The sequence below is a fragment of the Abramis brama genome, assembly GCF_963993115.1.
Source record: "Abramis brama genome assembly, chromosome: 19".
Lineage (NCBI taxonomy): Eukaryota > Metazoa > Chordata > Actinopteri > Cypriniformes > Leuciscidae > Abramis > Abramis brama.
The window spans coordinates 17,421,353-17,445,352 of NC_139981.1; the positions used below are offsets into that span (position 1 = coordinate 17,421,353).

The window sequence follows — 24,000 nt, forward strand, 5'->3', positions numbered from 1 at the left end:
TCACTCTCTTCCCAAAACCTTTTATCCTTAACATCACCCTCTTAAAAAAAATCCAACACAACACTTTTTTTTTCTTCATTTTTTTTTTCCATTTAAATATATATATTTTTTTCGGTGTAATTAATTTGATTCACATTTCCTTGTGTGTTTGTATATTTCAGCTTTTATTTCTGTGAAGTGCAATTGTCTTGTACAAAGAAAAAGCCTGTATCAAATGCAGCTTGAGTTTTAAGTTTATAAAAAAAAGAAAAAAAGGCACACCTTTATGCCCTGCCTGCTTTTGTTTCCTCTAACCGCTGAAGCCCAACACATCTGCCTCTCATCTGCCTCCCCATTTTCATTTCTTTCATTTTTACCCCTTTTTTTAAAAACTAAATATAACTTTTTGTATTGTTACTTTTTAAGTGAAACGGGTAAATGATATGGGCTCACAGCACAGTACAGTAAGCTTTTTTGTAAATCTCACAGCACAGATGACAGTAATTGTTATGTTCTCTCAGTACTACTGTTTTTCTTTTTCTGATGGGGTGGGTTTTTTATTTTTGCCCTTTATTTTTCTGTGGAAACCGCTTTAACTTACTTAAACTAAGCTGAAATTGTGTGCATGTTTGTGTGTAAGAATGAGTGCGTCAGATGAGAAATCAGTGGTTTGTGTTTCCATAGTGAAAGGTGTGTGTGTTTGTGTGGGCTAAAACTGATTCTCTCTTTTATCAACAACACTAGAACTCGTCTCTACAGTGTTCTGCACTACTGCAGCTCTTGATTTTTTTTGTTTAAGTTGGCCTGGGAGCATCTTAGAGGATCTCCTGTTCTTGCTGGAAAAAAGCAATTGTTAAGAAGCACTCAGAACTGAGACAGGCCGTCTTAAAGGGATGGTTAACCCAAAACTGAAAATTCTGTCATCATTTACTCACCCTCATGTTGTTCCAAACCTGTATGAGTTTGTCACTTATGTTGAACACAAAAGAAGATATTTTAAAGAATGTGGGTAACCAGACAGTTGACGGTAGCCATTGACATCCATAGTATTTTTTTCCTGGAAGCCAATGGCTACCGTCAATTGTTTGGTTACCCACATTCTTCACTCCATCTTCTTTTGTATTTAGCAGAAAAAAGACAACTTGAGAGTGAGTAAATGATGACACAATTTCATTTTTAGGTGAACTAACCTTTTAAGTGAGGCGTACGTGTTTGGCTATCAATGCATATTGGATGAATGGATGTGTGAGATTGCATGTTTATTGTGCTTCAAATTCTGTGGGTTTTAATGGGGATATTTAGGCTTTTGACACAAATATAAAAGGCTTTAGCTAATAGCGCTCACTCACCCATCTGCACTGCTGAGAGAGTGATGAGTGAATGCAAGTATTACACTCAACTCTCTGATTTTTCTTCTTGTACCATTTGCTTCATCATGTATTGATTTGTTTGTTTTTTTGGATGTGTTTTTTTTTTCTTTCTTTTTTTTTTTTTCTTAAAGAACAAATCCAGTGTGATACAGTGAGCTGGCCTGGTTTTGGGCGGAGCCTACATGTGTTCCTCTGACCAATAGGGAGCGCAACAGAGTACTGTTTGCTGCTAAAGTGTGTGATTGAAGCATTCGTTCATTCATTTGAATGCTCTTAGTTTATATTCTCCTGCACCTTTTCACCTTTCCCACCAATGCTATATGTAACAGTTCTGAATTAATTTAATTGTGTTGTTTTCAGAGAGATTGCCGCTTGTTAATTTGTCCTAAGATTGTCTGAAACGTGACATGGTAAAATCAAAACCCCTGCGTCCTTACCTCCCCAAACTAAATATTTTATGTATTGAATAGATTATATGAACAGGAATTCCCTTGCGTCTGATAAATATGTTAGCTTTTTGTCTAATCCCGTATATTTGCATACTGAAAAAAAGGGTAGGTAAAATGATCACTTCTTTGAGTCTTTTTCGTGAACTTCACAGGGTGATTTATTAAACTTTAAAACTAATATTGTAACAAAATGACAATCTAACAGTGTATAGCTAATGTAAACGGAAAGAAATCTCCTTGTATCCTCTATGCTTTCGGCTTGTTATAACACGGGCTTAAAGATAGTTGTGTTTGTGTGTGGAATGGTAAGCTGTGTTTTCCCAGTGGAAGCTGGAATATTGTGTAATAGGAGGATTTACGAAATGAATCTAAAATTAACAGGACATTTTAGGATGGTCTCAGAGGCCAAGATGTGTTCATGTGTCTTTTTAAGCTTTTTTGCATCCGAAAAGCTGCGTGGAATCACTTTAGGAATGTAGACATGAGGAACGACGTATCTTAATAGGATGCTGTTGGTTTGCTTAACCCTCGTTTTGGCTTTATAAGGACTTTAAACTCTCTCATGTGAAAATTGACTAATGACGTGACTCTGAGATGTTTTTTGCAATGCGTTTTGTTGTATTTATGCAGTTTCGAGATCCATAAATAATAGCTATATGTTCCCCTTCATCGTTTGTAAGATGTCCAGATTGTTTTTAGATAAAAAAAAAAAAAAAAAGCAAAAATACTGCATTTTTAGCTTCAAGATAGTCATAGGTACAGGTCCATTAATTGTGGAGAGGTTATATAATGGCTTACAATGAAACGTACAAGCCCATTTATAGATAGAGATGTTTATGAATGTGTTTTTACTATGTTATGTCTTGTCACTCAAGTTGACATGGGCATTTCGCAAGGAATTTTAAGTGACGCATGAACCGTTGCATTTGTTAATTGCGCGTATATTTGCTTTCTTTTACTAAATATGTGTCACAAACAGTTTTAGGCCCCGTATTTTAGGTTTATGCTCTGAAATCCTATTTCTGTGGTCGCTAGCTCTGTAGTGTTTGCTTGGTAGCTCATTTTAGTTGATTTATCCGGACCTGCCTTCTAATGTATAAAACAAGTGATTAATGCAGCCTTAATGCCTCCTGCAAAACCCCACACCCCAAACCCTTGGGCTTTGCTCTTATGTTACAGAGCTCTCTACACAAACACATCACAATTTTGTGCTAAAGAGAACAAAATTTTCTAGCACGGTGTGTAATCCAGTGGTTCGACCACACACATTCTTAGACACGCGTATGGTATTTTACTCTCGTGAAATCCCACCTCCTACCCCAACAGGATTATTTTTGCTGATTTCAGTCATCTGCTGTCCTCATAAGCTAAGCTATTTTTGTTAAATAATTGATATGTATATTTGTATTCATTTATAAATATGTACACAAAATGAAGTGAGTAATCAAGGATAATCTCTCCTCCCTGTAACCCACTGTGACCCACTGGTCATCCTCTAACTGTTCCACTGTCCATTTTTGTTGTTTTAATCTTTTCAGACTGGAAATAAACCTATTTTATTTGAAAAAAAAAAAAAAAAGATTCGGTGTAGTTGTTTATTTATCTTGCTTTTTTCCCCCATTTCCTTGTTATGAAATTATAAATGGATTATACATGGATTAGAAATATTAGAAATTAGGGTTTGCCAGGGTTGCTAGGGTTTAATATCAATATCTCAGAGGGTTTGGTACACTATCAATAAGAGATTTTTATTTATCTATTTTTTAGAAATGTGTCTTTTAGGAAATTAATTAATACTCTTATACTCAAAAGTGATCAAAGTGACACTGAAGACATTTAAAAGATTTCTATTTCAAATACTGTTCTTTTGAACTTTCTATTCATCAAAGGATCCTAAACACATGTAGCATGGTTTCACAAAAATATTATGCAGAACAACATTGGTAATATTAAGAAATGTTTCTTTGAGCGAAATTTCAGCAAATTAGAATGATTTCTGAAGGATCATGTGACACTGAAGACTGGTGTAATTATACTGGAAATGCAGCTTTGTCATAACAGGAATAAATTACATTTTACAATTCAAATAGAAAAGTTAATTAATTGTAATAAAATTTCACAATATTACAGATTTGACTGTATTTTTGATCAAATAAATGCAGCATCTCTTTCAGAAACATTCTTACTGACCCCCAAACCTTTGAACAGTGTATAGGTCAATTGCAGATATTCATAATTTATTTCTGAATTAACTTAAGTTTTTATTTCTATACTATTTATAGCAAAACCAAATACTCTCCCTGTATTTGTGACCAACACAGCTTTAGGTAAAAAAATACTATTCAGGAAGTGTTTTAATTTGCTGCCAGCAAACTGAATAGACTACAAATGGATTCTGACCCTCTCAAAACCCAATGTAAATACTCACCTCTTAAAAGGTATTTTCTTCTGTCTAGTAAATCTTTGCACTGGCCACCAATATGACCCAATATCTGCAGTAAGAGGATGAAGATAATTCGGACATCTATTACTAGTTCTTTTGGATTTTTGTGACCCCTAATCTTAAGTAAGTGTAAAAGCAGTATAGTAGCCAGTTATGTGCCATTCTTTATTTGTTTTGAGATTTTGAGATGGTGTGGTCTCTTGCTTCTGAGGGAAGGGACCTTAAATGTATTAAAAATATAGCAACGGAGATCCTACGGAGTCATAATGCTGGCAGCGTTTCAGTCCAATGATATTTTGCCCAACCAGTAAGGTTTTTGTGGGTGATTTGTTTTAGACTGGCCAGAGTGTCCTTGAGAAGTTATTAAACGCTTTCATTTTAGAGCTGAATGACTGGTCTCTATGTAACAGATTTTTCATTTACCTGATTAACACGAGTATTGAAGTTTCATTTTGACATCGGTCTTGAAATGGGAAAGCATCTTTTGTGCAACATCATCTGGACGTTACAGAAGTGCTAAATTAAAAAAGGGAGTAACAGTGAAAAAGATGATCATGCCTGCTAGAAATGTGTGTTTTTCAGATAAACGGATTAACTTTCCCAGCCAACCTCATTCTCATCATATGGTGTTCCTTTTGTATTTGGGTGGTATTTTGTGTCAATCTACTGTTCATTTACAGATCTGAAAAGTTATGGTTTACAACTATTTTGTTGTCTTTAGCAGCCAGGTGGGGGCAGTGTGTGTTGGATAGAATGAAGAGTCTAAAAAGTGAAGCCACTGTTAAAACCAAAGTCAGTCAGTTTAGAATGAGCTACTGTTACAATTACAGCAAAATAAAAGAGATACAGAAAAATGTAAATGGATTATAATTTCTGACCCTCTCAAAATCAAATGGGTTTTTTGATGTTTGAATTTATAAATCCAGCTCCTTTTGCTAAAGTGAGTCTACCAATGAATGCCTCTCCGGTACACTGTAAAAAATCCAACTTACGTTTTGTATGACAAACTCAGTTTTTAAAGTTTATTCAACTATTTAACATAAAAAAGTTGAGAAAAGTTGAGATAACTCAAACACCTAAGTTGAGAAAACTCAAAAATGTCCTGCAGCTGGTTTCCTTAAACTTTTAAGTTTTCTCAACTTTTTTTTTTTTTACAGTGTAGATTTTGAATTGTAATAGCACATATTCACCCAGGATCTGACAGATCTGACTCCGCCTCTTGTCATCCCAAACTTAAATTACTTTCTTTTTTGAGTGTTTTTTTTTGGGGGGGGGGGGTCCAATGGAAGTCAATGATAACCAAAACTGTTTGGTTGCCAACATTCTTCAAAATATGTTCTTTTATGTTTTGCAGTAGAAAGGAGTTCATACAGGTTTGGAATAATTTGAGCCAAGCTCTCATCATTCTCTGATCAAATGGGGCTGGAATAAACTACACTACTTTTTTAAAGTCCCCCTGTGGTGAAAATCAAGTTTATGTGAAGTTTAGACTGAAATTATAGACAGAAATTTTCAATGCAAGTCTACAGGATTATTATACAACATAATTATAGCAGTGGATTGCAGAAAATAAGTGACGGAAATGATGACTACTCACCAGGAGGGGTTTACACTTTACATCTTCGCTGTTCGGCACAACTGTATTTTTTCCCTCTCTTAGAGAGCTTATAAACACTTTCAGTCCTGCTGACCTGTAATGGAATCTGCCCTTTTATTGTTTCAATGCTATATGTGCACGTATACGTTTGAATGGGAGACTTGTATCTCTCTGCTGCGGCTGCACGGATTCATCACAGTCAAACAAAACAGCTCAGCCTGCCAATAGCAGACAGATAATATTGACTGTGCTATTATCTCTCAGTCCTCTTTCTTCTCTCATGTTCTCTTAACAGTTCTCACTCTTTTTCAAATGCATGTGGTTGTGTGTCTATCTATCTTTCTCTGTTATTCTCAGTTACTGGAGGTCACTGATGTTCAAGCAATATTGCTGTTTTCATTTATACCTTAGTAAAAGCTCTTCGGCATGTCTGTTAACAGTAGAGCTTTGATTTTTGTAGGAATTTCTCTCCCAGCCAGTGTGCTTTTCTTCTTTCTTTGTATGTGTTTGCTTTGCTGTGTTTTTATATTAACCCTTAGCACGTACTGTTGTCCTCTTCTCAAAATGGCCTGTGCATCTCTTCCTGTCTGTAGTCAATTCTCTCTATTCTTCTCCTCCAGGATCCAGACATCCTTTTCTTCAGAGGTTTCTTCTAGATACTGCGCAAGCCTTCTCCTTTCCCCTTTCCTCCTTACTTCTTACTTATCCTGTTGGTTAGCACTTAAAGTTTTGCATCTCAGTGTTGGTTGTTTTTATGATTTTGCTCAATTTTGACTCCGTTAGTCTCATATAACATATGTATATTTATAAACGTGACCTAAACTTGACAGCATCTTTCAGTAAGATATATAATACCGCTCAGAAGTTTGGGGTCGGTAAGATTTTTAAATGTTTTGGAAAGTAATCTCTTGTGCTTAAACAAGGCTGTATTTATTTGATCAAAAATACAGTAAAAACAGTATTGTTATAATTTAAAATAACTGTCTATTTTAATATATTTTAAAATGTAATTTATTCCTGTGATGGCAAAGCTGAATTTTCAGCATCATTACTCCAGTCTTCAGTGTCACATGATCCTTCAGAAATCATTCTAATATGCTGATTTGGTGCTCAACAAAACTTTTTATTATTATTATCAATGTTGAAAGCAGTTGTTCTGCTTAACATTTTTGTGGAAACCATGATATATTTTTGATGAATTTAAAGTTCAAAAGAACAGCATTTGTTTGAAGTAGAAATCTTTTTTAAATTTATTGTAAATACATTTTAGTAATTTTAAATGTCTTTACTGTCAGTTTTGATCAATTTAATGCATTCTTGCTAAATAAAAGTTAATTTCTTTAAAAAAAAAAAAATTATATTATATATAAAACATATATAAAAAAATATTTATTATATATATATATATATATATATATATATATATATATATATATATATATATATATATTTTTTTTTTTTTTTTTTTTATTATTATTATTAAATTTTTTTTTGTTGTTTTTTTTTTTACCCCAAACTTTTGAATGGTACACTCTTAAAAATAAAGGTTCCAAAAGGTGGGTTTTTGCAGCGATGCCATAGAATAACCATTTTTAGTTCCCCAAAAAAACATTCAGTGAATAGTTCTTAAAATATATTTTTTATATATATATAGAAGAACATTTTAAAATTCTAAAGAACCTTTTGCCCAATGGAAAGGTTCCATTGATGTTAAAAGTTCTTCATAGAACCATGGATGCCAATAAACCTTTATTTTTAAGAGTGTATAGTGTATATCATTCTCCACCAGGGTCTTCATGTAAAGTGAATATAGTAAATCTTCAAGCTTTACAAATTCCAAAAGCATTATTCAGTAAAGGCATTTGGCGTATGCCATGAAAACAAAAGAAAATCCTCTTTATAATGACTTCGCCTCCATGAAGTGTGGAACAGCCCTCTAATTGCATCTAACATGCAATAAAAGTCCATAATTCAGGGAACAATGATGCGTAGACCATGGAACAAGGCTGACAGGCAGAACACTGCAGAGTTTGGTAGCAGGCGGTTGGTGTGATGCTGCTTTCTGTTGTTGTAATGAGAGCACACTGCACCGTAGTTCCTAACATCAGGGAACAGACGTGGTGCTTCTGAAGGGACCAGTATAGAGAAACTCTCAGAGAGCTTTTCATTGGTGCTGATGGTGCTGATTACCTCAGAGGGATTCCGTTATTTTACAACGAACCAGATTGGCCTCAGACAGATCCAGCTGTGTCATTTCATAACTCAGCTAGAGCAGTGGATGGCCGTCGTTCATGTTTTTTCTTCCTTTCTTACTGTTCCAGTTCACACTGTTCTAGTTTCTCATGCAAGTCATATTGAGATTTAAAAGGCACTTATTTTTGAGACACGAGACAATATGCTTGACTCGACATTAGATCATTAGACCGTTTAATCGTTTCTCAAATTTGAAAGAAACTGTTTGGGATTTTTAAATAATTTCCTTAGTTTTAAATAAATGTTTTTTGATAAATATTTGACACTTTATTTCTGAAGGTCTTGATTCATATTGAGTGAAAGAGCAATCACATTTTGTGAGAAAATAGAAGCATGAGATTGCAAGTGAATACTTGATCATGTTGAATAAAATGTAAACATTTATTTCAGTTTGTAGTGTCAGTTTGTCGCCTGTTTTGCCCCATGTCTCTAGAATCATGAGGATGAGCATGTTTTCTTCGTTTTAGGTTGTCAGAGCTGATAAGATTGTATGGTGATGCATATTTAATAAAATGACCGAATAAAGAATAAAACACAATATTATTTATTATGGCGTACACCAACAAATATTGTTTTATGGGTCATATTAGGTATAAAAAGATACTTAAGGTAACACCTGTGCATATTTTCTGTTTTTTTTACAGCACACACACACACACACACACACACACACACACTCAGGATGCAGTTCTCAGTAAAGGTCACTGTGCTGTGTTACTGACACCCTTAGGTGTGAAGTTCTCTCATCGTGGCATTTTATGTCAGACACACACACAGACACCATATATCAGCTCACAGTTGCAGATCAGTGTGACGTCTGATGTTTGATGGCTGTAAGAAAGTGTCTCTCGCAAAGAGGAAAGACAGAATATGAGAGAGGAGGAAACCTGTCAAGACTGTGTTATTAAATTAACTTTTATAGATTTTCATGTGAATCATAATGCCTGATTCATACATATTGCTGGATTTTTTGTGAGACTGCCTCTCTCTCCTTCTCTCTGTCTCTCTCTTTTTTTTTTCTTTGTTGAACAGGTGCCACTTTGACCAGCGACAATAGTGCTTTAAGTTTGTCTTTCATTTGCACAGTGGGATGTCTTCTGCTTCTGTGTGCCATTTGGAAGAAGGAAATGGGCAGAGGGCAGGAAAAAAAAGAGAGGGAAATGTTATTTGGCACATCACCCTTGTTGATTTGGCGTTATACAAGAGAGAGTAAGGGCTTGTTGGTAAATATGTAAATGGTGCACTGTGAAGACATCCTGCCTGGCACGATTCTTGAGCCAGCAGAGACACAAAGACGTAATTCAGAAAATAACTCCGCAAGGAAGTAAAAAATAAGAAGAGAAGGCAACAATTACAGCTTAGCGTTGCTGTATGGACTTGCAGAATTTTTTTTCATAACATAAGCTGGCGAAAGGATCATCTATATAACGTGTATTTTTTATTTAACACAATGGCAAAAATAATTCTCTCATTATGCATTTGAAATAAACCCTGCTAGATTTCTCGCTTTTAAAGAAGCTAGTTTATTAGACAATTTAATTAGTAATTTAGCTGATGCTTTTTCCTAACTAAGGCTCTTAGCAACTAACAGAAGTGAAAGTTTGACTTAGGTAAGTACAATTTAATTATAGTGATTAAAAATCCTGTTATGTTTTTTAGCTCAAGATATTATTTGTAATGTCAATCGGATTTCTGACTACCTTTCTGCTATGTGTAATAGACATGTAATCACTGAAAAGGAGAACTTGTTAGGAAAGAGAGCTTACAGTGTTTAAATACGCTGTATATTATATGTCATGGGACCATATTTAGAAAGAGTCCATCTTATTTCGCATTCCTGTGACTGAGAGATTCACAAGACAAGAAGAGTAAGATATTATGCTTTACAATAATTATAATTTCTAACTTTTTTCCCATGCCAGAGTAAGTTTTATAGCATATACAATTAGTTTTATGTTAAAGCCTATAAGAATAAACTATTAAATGTGACCCTGGACCACAACCCAGTCACATGGGTAATTTTTTTGAAATTGAGATTTATACATAATCTGAAAGATGATTAAATAAGCTTTCCATTTATGTGTGGTTTGTTAGGATAGGAGAATATTTGGCCGAGATACAACTATTTGAAAATCTGGAATCTGAGGGTGCAAAAAAATCGAAACATTGAGAAAATCGCCTTTAAAGTTCTCCATTTATGTTCGCGATTCTGCTGCATTCCCTCACAAAAATAAATGTTTTGTATATTTACGGTTGGAAATTTCCAAAATATCTTCATGGAACATGATCTTTACTTAATATCCTAATGATTTTTGGCATAAAAGAAAAATCGGTAATTTTGACAATGTATTGTTGGCTATTGCCAAAAATATACCCGTGCGACTTATGACTGGTTTTGTGATCCAGGGTCATAAATGAAGAATTTTCCCCAAATGTTGGCGAATGTGCCAAGTTCTGCCAACCTTAGTGAAAAAACAAAATCTATACCAAAATGTATTTAAAATAGCTTTATTTGGAGTGCTTCTTTATTTCACAATGCATATTTCTTAATAAGCCTAAAATGTGTTTTAATATCACTATTAGTACTTTAGCACAATCATATATACGTAAGTATATCTTTAGTTGAACTTCAGCACTATTTCTGGATAACTAAAGTGCATTAAGTAAAAAAATTACAGACTTAGCAGACTTAAACTATACCAATTTAGTATACTAAAAGTACAATTGCAGGGTATTTATATTAAGTATATAAATATGTAAATGTATTTGTATACTTAGCATAAAATAAATGTATTTCAAATACATTTTAGTATTTATTTTCACTTGGGAATGGTCCAATAATGATCAAACCCCAGGAAATACTATTAATACAATAATGTTACAAACACTATTTCAAAATATTGAAAATATTTTGTAAAATATTTTGAGAATTCGCTACCTTAAAATATTGTGAATATTAGAAATTTTCCCGGATAGTTTATGAATATGTGAATAACACTGGCCTGCAATTTTTTGGAAGTCATGACATATGACACTATGACGGGTGCAAAACTCAGTTCCTGTAGGGCCACAGACCTGCAGAGTTTAGCTTCAACCCTAAGTAAACACACCTGATCCAGCTCATTGAGTCCTTCAGGCTTATTTGAAAACTACAGGTGTGTGTGTTGGAGCAAGGTTAAAACTAAACTCTGTAGTGCTCTGGCCCTCCTGGCACTGCTATATGATTTCTAGAGCTGATTTAGGGCAATTTGTTCAGCAGAGTGATATAAGCTTAGTTAAGATTGCATCCATGACCATGACAAAATGATGCAATTCATATCATGTATGACACGCAATACCAGCTTGCATATCATTGTTTTCCGTAAAAAGCAAGTACTGTACAAACCATAGATTTATTCATTGATCTAGTCAAAGATGTATTTTATTCATTTCTGGTTTATAAATCACTTATCCTAAGTCTCAGTGACCCATAATTAGTAAAGTTTAACCACATTTATTTCAGAAAAATTTTGCTGTAGACCACTGAGGTAAAATATGACTCAGAAATTATACATTATAGTAAATGCTTTTCTCTTTTACGTGGATAGATTTGATTGCAATGTAAACCATTCAGTCATTCTGGATTTGTATCACTTGACCACTTTTTTGAGGAGTTATAGCTTACCCCACTATCCCCTATATGTTAGTAAAATCTTATTCCAAGTTAAAGTAATCTTCATTCAGGGTTGAATGGAGTTCATGTGCAGCTTACACAGCCGGTCACGTGCAGGAATGAAACAGGAAAGCTTACTTTTTGTTTCTAGTGGAGGTGAAGGACATTTACTGTATATTAATTAAAAACCTGATACACTGTTTGCCCTATAGATTTAATTTTATTGTTAATATAGATATACCCTTTAGTACTGGAGGTGTCTTTTGAAGCTGTCTCTCAAAACTCTGTTGTTTTGATTTAATAAGCAGGCAAATACTATAAAATTTGAATTCAATAGAACAGGGCAGCAATTACTACGGGTTGTGACTCTGGATTCACAAAGCAATGAAGAGGGGCTGAACCTTCACCTTCAATTCAGCAACTTTAAATGTGAATTTTTAAAAAATGTTCTCATATATTCAAAGGTTATTTCATTTGCTTGCTGGGAATCATTCACAACAGTGCTTCATGCTTTTCACTTTGGAATGTTGATGAGGCCAGATTATTGAAAAAAACTCACCTCACATCCTTCAGAATGTTTAAAATGTTTCTAGTATATTCATGAAGAAGAGGGTTCATTATTCACTAAGAAAAATATATTTTAGTCAGGTGCATTACAAAATCAATTCCTTTTACAAGCTTGTAAGTCTGATTAAAAAATCAAGTTTGTTCAAAATAAATTGAATACTTTGGTATAAGTCTGACCTTTTTAATTGCTCTTTTTATGTGGAAAAAACTTGAAATAGTTAAAACTTTTCCGGAAACACCAGCTTGGGAAAGCAGAAGTACAAAATTCAGAATATAAAAATGTTAAATGTTTATCTATTTGTATTTTCCATCCAGTACAGTCATTAAAAGCACCATATAAATCTAGAAACATGCATTTTAAATGGTTTATTATAGAACCTTAAAAACACGCTCTAAATGGACGGCACGATCCTACTGAAACATTTTAATAAGTGACAAAGACTTCAGACTTCTTGTTTCTTGACAGGCTCCATTTAGGGTTCCCGTGCGTGGCCGGTTCGAGTGGCCCGCTATTGTCCCACAGAAGTCCGGAGGGAGGAAGCGCTTCTTTGGGTGGTCTGACAAACCCCCGCGGCCCACAATAGAGCGAGGCCCAATTATGATGAGGACGTTTTTCTACTTGAAGGTTGTTGATTTACGGCTCCCAGTTCAACCGCCTGCAATTACCAGCGAAGCAGCCATGCACATTCACAGCACTTTCTGTATTTAAAGTATGAAGAGTGAAAGCCCAATTTGTTAAGGTAAGAAATCATGTTTTAGACGTACATTTTGTTGCGTAGTAATTTTATTTGTCTGTTAAATATATTAATTTCACCGCATGTAGAGTAATATTCTGTGTTGGTCTCTGTAGGTTGTGATTTCAGTTGTGAAAAAGTTCCTTTGGTGAACATTTTTATTTCAGCAGATCAGTCAGGCCTAACCGTAGAATCAAGTGCAAGTGGTAAACAGATAGAAGTTTGTGTCAAAATGATTATGAATGGTTTTGATGGCGATCTACCTCAATGTACACCATCAATGTAGCCGCTTCTCTACGTCTCTTTGACGATGATTCAAATTATGTTTTATTAATAAATTATTATTAGCTGCTATAAAAATATTACGCTGCTCATTGTTTTTTCTATCAGTTTGTTAACTTAATCTTCTATATTTTGAAAATAATCTTCTATATTTACTCGCTTTATGGCAGTATTATTTAATTAAAAAACTAGACTATATTAACCAAATTATGTATACAACTTATAAAGCAACAAGAGTTCACAAGTAAATACCATTTCTTACAAATATTTCTTTAAATGCGCAAGATGGATATAACAGTAGGCTATCTAAATCATTTTACACATCCCAAAATAGAACCCACAAGTCAACTTATCAGAATTGTACTCTTAAGTTTTAGGAAACTGAGGAATTTTACCCTGAAGTTAGGCTACTCTGATGTATTTTTCCTATAGCTTGGGGCAGATGTGATGAATTTTACCCTGTGGTTTGGATTACACTGATGTATTTTACCATAAAGTTTAGGGTTGTGACACTGTCTGGTGTTGTTGGCACTGAAGAAGCAGGTCGAAGGTTCAGATCTAATCTCTCTAATTAAGCCGTCTTGGTTGTAAAGCCATGATCTCCGAAACAACATAAACATGACGGGAATGTAGACTCCTGTAATCGGGTGTTAAATCTCGAAATACCAAAATAACAGCAATGACGAAGTCTCCATTCACTTCACACAATTCCCATTTTTGACTCTTAAATTGTTAAATCATCTTATCACCAACGCAGAGCTATAAGATAAAGGATGATTCTCCAATGGGAGTGTTTAGATGCCTCCGAAATATTAGAAATGTCTCTAGTAAATATTTGTTATGGATCCAAAACAGATGGAATTTTGATGTAATGGATAAAAAACATCCAACCACTATGCTCTGGTAAAATGTCTTCACAGCCTTTTTTAACCGCAATACTGTAATTTATAGATCTGCTTCTTCACTGAGTGGCCTTCACCTCAGAAACATTCCTTTCATTGCCATTCTCCGGTATGTATCAGCGTGGGTCACTGATGAAAATGACAGCAAATCTAAAATGAAACCGTACTCTGGAGCACACGATCAAGGTTAGCAGCCGCAGCAAAGAGCGTGAATATAAGTCAGAAAGGTTAGGAGAAACAGAAAGTCTGCCATTCTTCTCAGGCGGTTTCCTTGTTTCTAAGAGTCCAAATTGACTTTTTTTTTCTTTAATAAATCATGTTTCTGCTACAGGCCACTGACTTTCCAATGCAAAGACGTCAACCCTGTAAAGGGAGGAATTGTATAAGATCTCTCTACGCTATTTATACTCTGTCCTTTCACCAGAACGAAAGGGACACGCATCTTCAAGAGACTCGTTGATAGAGCTGTTGTATTTTTTTTTATACGATGGATGTGAATTGAAATCATATAGCCTATTCAAAATAATCCACGCTATTTGTTCCATCTTTGGTCTGTGAAACTAAAAGCATAGATGACACTCTTGAAGTGTCCGTTTATGTGCATGCAATCATATCTCTGTTGATTTCAGAAAACTCAAACACACTCAGCTAATTTGCGCTGATATGTAGCATCTGATCTTGAGGTGTGTATATTTTTCTTCATTGTTGCTTTATTTTGAAAAAGCATCACACACATACTCACATAGGCCTACTTTTAGCCTATATGGGGACTCTCCATAGTCAAAATGGATATATTTATACTGTAAACTCTAAACCTAAGAAAACTTTTGGCATTTTTTGAATACAAAAAAACCCTTAAGTATGTTTTTTAAGCCATTTGGTTTAAGAGAACACAGGAACCATGTTTACGTTGTAATACCCATGTCATTTTAAACCATATATACAAGAACACACACAGACACGTAAGAAATCGCCCTCATCTGTTCTGCAGTATTTGCCTTCACCTCTGTGTACGGAGGGCAGGTGGGGGAGTAAAGTGAAAGAGTCTGTGAGCCTTAACAAGCTCCAAATAGAAAAAGAACATCATTTTCATTAGGCTGCCAGACAAAGGCAGAAGCCCCCGTGTTTTTGGGGAGGTCTGCTGTGTGTATGTGTGTGTTTCCTTGGGATATGCCTCTCAAGCGAGAGTGTGCGTATGATTGTGAGAGACACTGTGTGTGTGTGTTTTTCAGGGACTGTCCTCTTTCCTGGCTGCTTTGTCTCTATTGGTATTGTGTGCTGCTCAGAGAAAGGACTTCCTGGTCAATAGGGAGTAGAGTACCATGAACTCGACCGCTCCCAAAACACTCCACACACACACACACACACACACACACACTCACACAAACCCTTCTCAGCAGGCCGGAGAGCAGATAGAGAGAGACGACAGGATGGTGCGATTGTGATGACTTGTTGCTAGGTGACTGACAGACAAATGCTCAAATCAGGGCCTGTTTTTTTTTAAAGCTTAAGTCTTTCTGAAATGTTTGACTGGCTTGAATAGATTCACAGGAAAACATATAGGCTAGAAGCACGTCCTGGTTTTGCCGAGTTAGACGCGTTACTGTGTTAACATGTTTTTCCTTGCCGGAAATTTTATCATAACCATATCGCTGCACTTAAACCTAAACTTACCCATAACTTATCAGAGGGAAATGATGGATGAAAACTTCCATAGTATTTTCTTTTTCCTACTATGGAAGTCAATAGCTACCATCAACTTTCTGGTTACCAACATTCTTTAAAATATCTTCTTTTGTGCTCAACAGAAGAAAGAAACTCATACAGGTTTGGAACAACTTGAGGGTGAGTAAATGATGACAGAAGTTTCATTTTTGGGTGAACTATCCCTTTAAGTAATTGCTGAAATTTAAAAACAACCCCTGGCTATAACAGATGGCTTTGTCTTTTTAGCTGATTGGCTAAAGGGATTAACTTGTATTTATTTACGAGGATAAATTGTACTTGGACAAATTCACTCCACTAAAGAGACCACCCCTCTCTTTAACAGAAGAGATACTGAGAGTGAGACAGAGAAAAGATAGAACTAGTACATTGTTCTCTTGCTGCACTGCTTAAGGCTTGATCTCAGGTTTATGAGTCACTCTCTGCATGAGTATCACAGCACAACTCTCAGAGGACAGACGGCAGACGATCAGAAGACCTAGTGTAGCCACACACCACATTTACTCACTACTGTGTCTGTGTGTGTGTGTGTCTCTGCTGGGAGTCAAAGTGAGATGAGTCTCTGCTGTCACTTGCTGTCAGAATCACAGCATCAGACACCACACACATACGCATGGAAATAGTTTCTTTAGAGATATGACCTGTTTCTAAATGTCTCTTCTCCTTTAGCTCAATAACACACAACTTGGACACATACCTGTCACCAATGGCCAGTGAATGATCTGCCTTAAATCTGTAACGCTCTCCAACACACAAACATGCAGTTTCCCGATCTTTGTCATGAAAATCAAAAGTGTCAGTTTGGCATTTGACATAAGCCCCAAGTAGAGAGATCACGCCTTGCCGCAAACATCCTACTGACACACACACACACACACACACACACACACGGCTGACCTTGTCATCCTCACGCACACACACATTGCTGCTGTCTGTCTGTAAGCTGTGTAGCTGAGCTCATTCAACAGCTGAAAAGTCTGTTCATCCACTATCAGAAGAGGCGGAGATTATTTATATCTCTGAAAAGCACAACAGCGTTAGACATCCATATGTCTGACTTTTATTTTGCCCTGTTTAATAAAAATCCTTTATTTTAGAGATTTTAGAGAAATGACTTGTCTGCATGCTTCTGGATAGACTTCCATCTTAGAAAATATATCTGTTTTGGTCAATGTGTGAATGTTTTCCATGTCAAAAGGTGAACAATATTATATGTTTTATTTAACCGTTTTATTTTTTGTGCCATTTAGGGGAGGGTCTATCAAAAATATATGGAAGCTCATTTCTCTCTTTGGTAAAGAAAAATAATTAAAAAGTAATCGCTTTTCTCTTTTTTACATTTCCTTTATTATATCATTTTATATATATATATATATATATATATATATATATATATATTTATATTTATATTTATTTATTATTATTATTATATATAATAATATTATTATATTTTTATATATATATATATATATATATATATATATATATATATATATAAAGTTATAATTTTTTTACTTTGGAAATTGGCTTTCACAGTAACAGACCACAATAATAGGCAGGTATAGGGAGAAAAAATGCACTGTAAAACTTATTGTAATTTTAACTGTAAAATTGAACAGTAAAAATTGGTTAACAGTAAGTTCATGTACTATACATGAATTTGTCGATTGTCGTTTACAGTAAAATACTGTTAAATGTACCATTTTTAAGTAAAAAGAACAAATCAACTTATAATTTACAAGCCATAAACTGACATTCCCAAAATTTGACATCGTTAAACATTTGCATTTGATGGGTTTTAATTGAATTAATTGTTTCTTCTTTTTTTTTTTATCAGTTATGTACATTAGGGTTTTATGTTACATCTTATGTTGTTAAATGAATGTTTATCGCATTTTTTATTTGTTGCCATGATGGTGTTTTGTATTTGTGTGAATGACACGTTACGCCCTTCTATATATTACTATTATTTACCTGTGGAAAAGCTACTTGTGATGAATTTAGATTTATCATGTGGCTTTGACTCGTGTTATTATGGTTATGTCAGTATGCTGTTTACCTGGTCTTTTTTGTTGTTGTAAATTGCAGTTTTAAACTGTAAAATTTACAGGCTCTGTAAATATATTAACATTTTTACTGAATTATTCTGGCACTTTTTTTGTAAAAACTACAGATTTTTTTACAGTATATATTAAAATGTTGTAGCAGTCTCTGAACAGAAGACATCTGAAAAAATATCAGAAAATGAATATAGACTAAACATTGGAGCTTGAAATATCAAGAAAGTGCTAGTTTTGAGTCATATGCATGAGATGTGAGCTGAAGAGTTCTGTTCTCGTTTAATCTCCTGCCCCTTCAGGAGGTTTCCTCTTCAATTTTGAGAAAATAGCATTAATTAAAGTTCTTTGCATTAATCAGTCGGTTTTCAGTGGGGGAAAACTGAGAGAAACAACAGTCAGTTGCAGTTACCCAAAACCAGAATGAAGCATCTTTGAACCTCTGTTTTGTTCTTCAGATTTTAATCCCGGTTAGTAAAAATCCTTTTTGCAGGATTTCCTGCGCAGCAAAAGACCGATTTCACTTGTTATGAGAGATAACTGACTGGAGGGTGGCAGAGGATTTGGTGCGCAACAGATCCTGAGCGTCACTGACAAATATCTTGTAAAAAGTGCGGTCAGTACCTCCGCTCCCCATACACAGAGCACGCGTGATTGCAAATTCGAAAAAAAAAAGGTACAAAAGGTGTCACTGGGGCGCTATAGTAGGCTATAGACCTTGTTCACAGCAGCGCCATCTTTGATTATTAACGGGAATGAAAGCGAGGCTGTGAGGGACAGACATGCATCTCATCATTTAATCTGTTTTTGGATTGTTCTGCTGACGAAACAGCAAAAATATCTTTCCAAGAAATTTCAACAACATTTAGACAACATGAGTTGTAAAATTATAAGTGATCTGGGAGCTTTATACAGCGGATGTCATTGAAAACACGGCAAGTCTATCCCTCACAGCCTTGCTTTCATATCTGTCATGGCGCTGCTCTGAATAAGGTCTATACCCTTTTTAAAAGGTAGTACCTCAGAGGTACATATTGGTACCAAAAGTGTATATATAGGCTACCTAAATGGTACAAATTTAAAGGGTACCGTCCCAGTGACTGCTTTTGTACCATTTTTTCGGAGAGCGTAGCATCTCCCTGATGCTTTATAGGCCTATATACACAGAGTAGTGATTGACATAATCTTCATATCAGACTGAACAGACTCAGCAGACTATCTGAAGTTCATACAGTAAAACAGTTTGTTTTCGTAGGGCTCTTTAACAAAGGTATATAAAAGATGACATTAAAATGACATCTTTCCCTCTTCTGTCATCACAGACACTCAGTTTTAATGATGCTCTTACAATCAGCTGTTTCTTTGTCCCTCTTTTTTCAGATTTTATGACAATGTGTGGTGTGATTATAAATGTATTGTTGGGAGATTATTAGCTTGTCTAAAATAATTAACTTCATCAAATCATTCAATTTAGACCATTGTGATTGAAAAGGAAAAACGTAAAATATATGAGGACCACATAACTCACCATAAGTTGTACAAGCGTTGTGACTGAGCAGTGGTTTTCAGATCAGGGGTAAGTGGTGTGTCTAGTTGCTAGGTAACAGTTAATGTAGACCACAAATGTCTGTCTCATTTGTGTCTTTGATGGACTAGATATTACATTGTAGGGTTTAAAAGCCAAGGGTTGTTGTTTTGTTGCGGTTTAATTTATGTCATGCAAATCAAAATGCTAATAGGGGCATTCCAGTATCAGTTAGTAACATTAGCAATTGGTGTGTGCTGTTTGTGACACTTTGTTTGCACTCGGACTACACATGGAGGTGTAGATTTCATGTCTTCATTTTGGGTGTGTGTTTGTTTGAGAAAAAGAAAAGAAATGAGAGCAGAAAAAGAGGTACAGATTTACTTTTGCAATGTATTTGATGGCATAACTGAAAAGTGATATGACAAACTGAATGATACAGAAATAACCCGAATGTCTGATGGATCCTGTTGTGTTGGGAAATAGATGTCGCTTATCCCTGTCCTGCTGCTGGATAACAGAGAGAGAGGGAGCAGGATAAGCCGGAAGGGTCATGGGATAAGAGGTCTTCTCTGTTACCACAAATCCCAGATTACATCCAAACGGGACAATGCCATGGCTGGACACCGATCTGTCATGAAGACACGCCCACACACACTCACAGAGGTCTGTAACTCATCTGGTTTGTCTATGTACTAAAGCAAGCAAAGACTTTATTTAATTGAATCTCTCATTCGTTTGCTATTATCTGGGCCAGTGGAGTATTAGCAATCCACTTCAGCTCTGCCCGACATGATATCTTAATTAGAACGTAAATCCCTGCTCCATAGGAGTCATCCAGCGTTCGGCCTCAACCAGCTGAGAGGACAACAAAGCGGATGGCATCTCTCAAATGTGTGTGTGCACTCTGTCTAAAGGGAACCGCTGGGTTGGCAGAAGGAACGTGCTTTTAAAGCCCTCTGGTATGCAGAATAACAGTTTGGGGTTGGAAAGATTTTTTCAATGTTTTTAAAAGAATTCTCTAATGCTCACTAAAGGTTGCGTTACAGTAAAACAGTACTATTGTGAATTATTACAACTTAAAATAACTGTTTTCTATTTTATATCTTGTAAAATGGAATTTATTCATGTGATGTCAAAGCTGAATTTTCAGCATCATTACTCCAGTCTTCAGTGTCACATGATCCTTAAATCATTCTAATATGCTGATTTGATGCTCTGGAAATATTTTTTATTATGATTCAATGTTGAAAATGGTTATGCTGCTCAATATTTTTGTGGGAACCGTGATCAATTATTTTCAGGATTGATGAATAGAAAATCGTACTAATCCCAAACACTTGAATGGTCGTATCTGTGTTTGAATCCAATAGTAATCCAATCCCTCCAGAGCTGATACTTCTTAAATGAGGAACAGTTTTGCTCTGCACTGCAATGGGCTCAAACAGCCTTTGCCTGTTTCAGGTACAGTTATAAAATGCAATAATTTTTGCCATTGGTTCAATTTATAAATTATATCCATGACACAGACAATGATGCACTCTGTAATGGCATAACAAATCGTGGTTGCACTTATTAATTAAGCCACTGTATATGGATAGATAGCAACATTTGTGGTTTCACAGACTGCCGCACTAGCCTGTTGCATATTCAGGTAACTTCATTTTATATATATATATATTTTTAAAGTTTTTCTCTTGTGATGGGATTACAGGAGAAACCGTTCAGTCTTTAGAGTTCTTGCAGGAAACTTTTGCGTTCAGTTTTGTACTTTCCACTGAGTACTGCCCTAAAGGATACCTATAGAGGTTCTTCAGAAGGTTCCAGCAATGGCAAGTGCCTCATGTTTTTTTTTTTTTCTTGTTATTTTTCCTTACATTTTCACTGATGGTTAAACTACATGTACCCATCTGACACCAGTATGAACATAGCCTGTACGCCTCTTCACTTAATGCACTGGCATTCAACAACTTTACTTTTGGATTGTGTGAAGAAAAAATAACGCAGACAGGTATTGTTTATGTGTATATTGTTTATCTTATATGTTGTATATTTTATGTTGTAGCCTATACTTCTGTTTTTAAATATTCCTGTATCTAGAACATGGCAACTCCAAGTTCATGGGTTTGATCCTCAGGGAACAATATGTATAATGATGATACAAATATAGTAAATGCAATGTAGCCTACCTTGAAAGTCGCATTGGATTAAAGCATCTGCTAAATGCAAAAATGTCACATTTTATAGGGACATTCAAAAATGTTCTTTATTAATGTGGAGGTTAAGAATTGTGCAACACTATGGGTTATGAAGCCTGATTTATGTGCGTCTTTATGTGTTGTTTCAGAGGACAAGCAGATAACAGAACTCTTTGTATGAGTGTCACTCCTTATCTTTACTCTCTCTCTCTCTCTCTCTCTCTCAGTCGTTCAGGGATAGCGGTGTCAGGCATTATATCTGTGCAATCCGTATTATTCAGCTCGTGCGCGCTCCATCCCGGGCTCGCGCTTTGACGTGAAGCAGTGTCATTTCGCCACTGAAGTTACGGAGCACAAGCAAAGATTAAGCGGAACGAATGATTCTCCTCAATTTATTTGCGCGATAAATACCAAGTGTCTCGTTTTGATTTTAAGTAGGGCCAGTAGTTGTTTAAAAACAATTTTACTGAATATGAAATGACAGTTATTTTAAGAGTAGCCTAATGGATTAGGCTATTTAACTTATAGCCTTTTATTATTTACTGTGACTTAGTAGAAACAAATATTGCCTAGGCTATATGTTGAGGTTACAGTAGCCTATATGTCTTATAGCCTACTGTATGAAAATTTACAGAACAGCACTGCTTCTGACCCATTGGTATTGTTTCTTTTTCCTAAAGAATGGCTCATATAGCCTTAGGCGACTCGCAAATCCTTTGTTTTAGGTTATTTTACTGGTCGGCGTGAAAACTGTAATGAGATGGATTAAATGGACGCTTTAATCGTCTTACTGTGTCTACCTCTCATGGCCAACTGTCACGTCATTAATGTTTGGTTTTAACCTGCTCGGGCCTATGGATAATCGATTTACTGTTGCCAAACACAAGACGATCCTCCGCCTAGATTTAATAGGCTGGACATCGTTGCGTGTTCTATAGTTGACAGTCTGTCATTCTGATGTGACTGTTTTCAATCGCTTTGTAATGAAGGGGTGACATGCGATAGGTTTACTGTTAACAAAAAAAGCAGTAAAAACAAAAAATATATATAGCCTATATGTTTTTTATTTTTTTTTATTTGTTTTTTTTACGGTGTCCATGGGATTTTAAGTTCCCATACAATGTGAGGTCACTCAGGATGCCACCAACATGTTAAACGCATCCACGTATATTTTATATTAATTGCTGAGGTGTAGCTATTAAAATCCTTCGGACATTCATCCTGCGCGAGACGCATCGTGACAACAGCTCCCTATAGAGCTGAGGGCAAAAGACGAACAATTTCATGCCTAACCCTATACCTGAATATAAAACGTGCAAAAAGCACTTTCGGTTGAAGTTATGTGAAATAATATCTGGCCCTTCCGACAGACTTAACTTTACCTCTGAAACGAGGCATGCCTTAATGAGACCGGACACTTATAACCATCTATCATCTTAAGAGAGCACAAAACGAAGTGCGTGATATTAAATCAGAGGACATGTGTACTTAAAAATTGAATCTACCTATCATAGATTTAGTTATACGGTTTGGGGTTCTGAGTTAGTCCTGCCGCATCAGATACGCTGTTATCCATGATGCCAGTTCATATTGATAGGTATCTCATGCATAACATGATGTGCCACATTTCTTTCTACACCCTGACAGTTTTTATTGTCTTCCTAACGAGATTATTTTACCATGTTGTAATTTTATAGATGACAGCTTATACTGACAACTCAGGCTCAACTAATTTTTTTTCTTCTGTGCATTTTTAAATTGAGATTCCTTGTTTTGGGATAGACTATATTTCGTGCTTCATGACATTTTTTGTTTATTGAGAAATAATTGTATTTATTAATAAGTCTATACAGTGTGATTCTGAACACTATTTCCAAGGTTCTAAATCTTGGAAAAAGAAATGTTATGCGTTTCGTAAAAGCTATTCATTCACGTTTTCGCTGTGAAAACCATGTAAATATTTTGTAAAAGTGTAACTTTGAATAAACAATAATTTTTTATTCTGTAGGCTATAGCCTATATGCTTTTCATAGAAAGTCTTTCTAATGTCTGCTGTATTTTAACAGACACACTTTCCCAGCAACTCAGAGGGGGGTTGCTTCCAGATTTCCACCAAACGACAACATTACATTCGGCGTCTCTGAGCAGCACAAACGTAAAAGGTCAAAATGACGTTTTCACTGAAAGGCGCTGTCGCGCGCTGGGTGGTGCTGAAATCCAATGCAGCTTCACGCGTGATTGGCAAACCTGACAGTGATTGACGTGTG

At 35.5% G+C, this 24,000-nt stretch overlaps 1 protein-coding gene across 5 annotated transcripts in view; it reads left to right on the forward strand.

Moving 5' to 3' along the window:
- ppm1aa (protein phosphatase, Mg2+/Mn2+ dependent, 1Aa) overlaps positions 1 to 24,000 on the forward strand; it is a 34,026-nt gene that overhangs the window by 7,627 nt on the left and 2,399 nt on the right. Inside the window, exons 6-7 of one of the 5 annotated variants that reach the window (XR_014603546.1) lie at positions 20,022 to 20,201; positions 20,366 to 20,497. The exons of 1 other annotated variant lie outside the window; for it this stretch is intronic. Coding sequence is in view for 3 of the 4 variants with exons in the window: in XM_084093044.1 (XP_083949170.1) it covers positions 12,777 to 13,019 (243 nt within the window). In the remaining variant the exon portion in view is untranslated. Of the gene's footprint in view, positions 1 to 6,458; positions 7,181 to 12,776; positions 13,422 to 20,021; positions 20,202 to 20,365; positions 20,498 to 24,000 lie in introns of those variants that run through there. 3 more of the 5 variants (XM_084093044.1, XM_084093045.1, XM_084093048.1) reach the window with 3 other exon arrangements.